Source organism: Lactuca serriola, chromosome 4, assembly GCF_051521515.1.
Source record: "Lactuca serriola cultivar US96UC23 chromosome 4, Lser_US96UC23_V15, whole genome shotgun sequence".
Taxonomy (NCBI): domain Eukaryota; kingdom Viridiplantae; phylum Streptophyta; class Magnoliopsida; order Asterales; family Asteraceae; genus Lactuca; species Lactuca serriola.
The window spans coordinates 318,368,842-318,371,142 of NC_136411.1; the positions used below are offsets into that span (position 1 = coordinate 318,368,842).

Consider the following 2,301-nt stretch of genomic DNA (forward strand, 5'->3'; position numbering starts at 1 on the left):
AAATTTATATTGTTTGTTTAAAAAATATTCATACAAGCTTATAGTCATTTTGATAAAAATAAGTTATAAATATTTTAAAAAAATAAGGAGAAAGTTAATTTTTAATAAACTAATTTTTTAAGATTGTAAAAAATTATTTTCAAAAACACTTTTCAATTTTCAAAAACATTTTTTTAGTAAAGTCGATAAAATAAATTTAAATTTACGAGGATCAAAAGTAGCGACAATGAAATCACATCCAACCTACGAGCTTATTACAGGTTAAGAGGGTGGCTGCCTCCCCTGCGCCTGATGCTCAGCGATTGTGCCCAAGAACTCCCGATTTCAACCCTCAAGATCGATTGAAGCCCCTGAGATCCTCGGCATCTGGATTTTTTTTCTGCGACTGCGATTCTCTCCATCTGATTACCTCCGATCCTTTCCAGCGAGGGTTTTTCACCTAAGATGGGGCTCCTCAGCATCATTCGGAAGATCAAGAGGAAAGAAAAAGAAATGCGCATTCTTATGGTGTATGTAATCGTTTTCTCTCCTAATACAATTATACGTTTCTTTGTGTTAGTATAATTCATCATTGAATCAACAGTGGACTTGATAATTCGGGGAAGACAACAATCGTATTGAAAATCAATGGCGAAGACACCAGTGTTATCAGCCCTACTCTTGGCTTCAACATCAAAACCATGACCTATGATAAGTATAAGCTCTCGCTCTCTGTTATACACACACACACACACATTTCCTTTGATTCTGTGATTCGCTGCTATTTTACCTGTTTTTCTTTTCATTGCTCCATGTCTTCGTGATTGCAGAATGAACACTTATGCACAAAATCTTTGAAAATTGCCAATGTCATCTCATTCCCCCATTGTATAATGTTATTTACAGAAGTTACTACAAGTACATTGATGATTGAAAATGAAAACTAATTCACCCTTTTACTTTGAAATGATTAGAAATCAGAATCATATAGTAGCTAGCAAAATCAATTTAGAGTGTTTTTCTCTCTTCTTTTAACTAACTACATGAGTTACCGATTACTGATTAGTTTGAGCATTAGCTTCATCATTGTATCCATGGAACTTGGTTTATTGTATTAACTAAAAGTTAATGGTAGGTATACCCTTAACATATGGGATGTTGGAGGTCAAAAGACAATAAGATCTTACTGGAGAAATTACTTTGAGCAGACTGATGGATTGGTTTGGGTTGTAGACAGTTCGGATCTTAGAAGGCTGGATGATTGTAAATTTGAGCTGGATAATCTCTTAAAGGAAGAGGTAATTTTTTTACTTTCAAGTTTCATCTTGTTGTTCCAAATTAGTTATTGCATGAATTTGGAAATGAATCAAATCATTATGAACATGGTTCTTGAATCTTTATAGGGGCCTTAGTACTTTCACCATTTCTTTTTTGTGATGTTGATGCAGAGGTTATCAGGAGCTTCATTACTTGTGTTTGCTAATAAGCAAGATATTCAGGGTGCTCTTTCACCCAATGAAATAGCTAAAGTAAGCTCCCTCTTTTTTATGGATAAAAATTCTCAACTTTATGTATTAAGTCAAAAAGAAACACCCAAAGTTTATTGGAAGCATTAATTAAAACTTAAATTTGGGTGATTGATAATTGTGTGTAAAATCTTTAAAGGTATTGAATTTGGATGCAATGGATAAAACTAGGCATTGGAGGATTGTTGGGTGCAGTGCTTACACAGGAGAGGGATTGTTGGAGGGATTTGATTGGTTGGTTCAAGACATCGCTTCACGTATTTATGTTCTTGATTAGTGGAAAACTTTGAAATGAAATTTGGAATTTATGTGGAGTATGATTAGGGTTTTTAGCTTTGCTCAAATTGTTGAACATTAATGCAAATCTTGTAATCATGAAATATGGAGGAATCTTGAAAGTTTATTACAAATGGTGCAACTTGTGTAAAGATTATTGCAACGGCTCTTTCATGCTTCCATCTTCATTTGACTTTTTTCTTATTTTTCAACTTTACATAAAAAAAAACCCTAGAAATGGATTTTTTAAATGCTTCATCTGTTTGAAAACCAATACAAAGTGTTGATAGTACTTTAGTTTTTTGACATTGGGTTTAAAGTTCACTCCATCCAATCATCATATACTTATATTATATGTTGTTATTTAGGCTGTTTTTGATGTGCTTAAACTAATTTGTGCATTTGAACTTATTTCAACGAAGTGTTTGATGTGAACAATAAGTACTTTATATGTTAGATTTTTTTTTTTTAATTAATTAATTAATTAATCTTTTTAAAGTTGTTTGACATGTTATTGATA

The 2,301-nt window shown here is 32.3% G+C and overlaps 1 protein-coding gene across 2 annotated transcripts; it reads left to right on the forward strand.

The window, feature by feature from the left end:
• Positions 1-226: 226 nt before the first annotated feature.
• Positions 227-1,933, forward strand: TTN5 (ADP-ribosylation factor family protein). Of its 2 annotated transcripts, none has more exons than XM_079034862.1 (5): positions 227-509; positions 584-694; positions 1,115-1,277; positions 1,428-1,508; positions 1,645-1,933. In XM_079034862.1, exons 1-5 carry the CDS (start codon positions 445-447, stop codon positions 1,780-1,782), a joined length of 558 nt encoding a protein of 185 aa, XP_078890988.1. In that variant the 5' UTR covers positions 227-444; the 3' UTR covers positions 1,783-1,933. The 2 variants fall into 2 exon arrangements, with proteins under 2 accessions (XP_078890988.1, XP_078890989.1); XM_079034863.1 differs by having other exon boundaries at positions 300-509; positions 1,677-1,814.
• Positions 1,934-2,301: the final 368 nt, after the last annotated feature.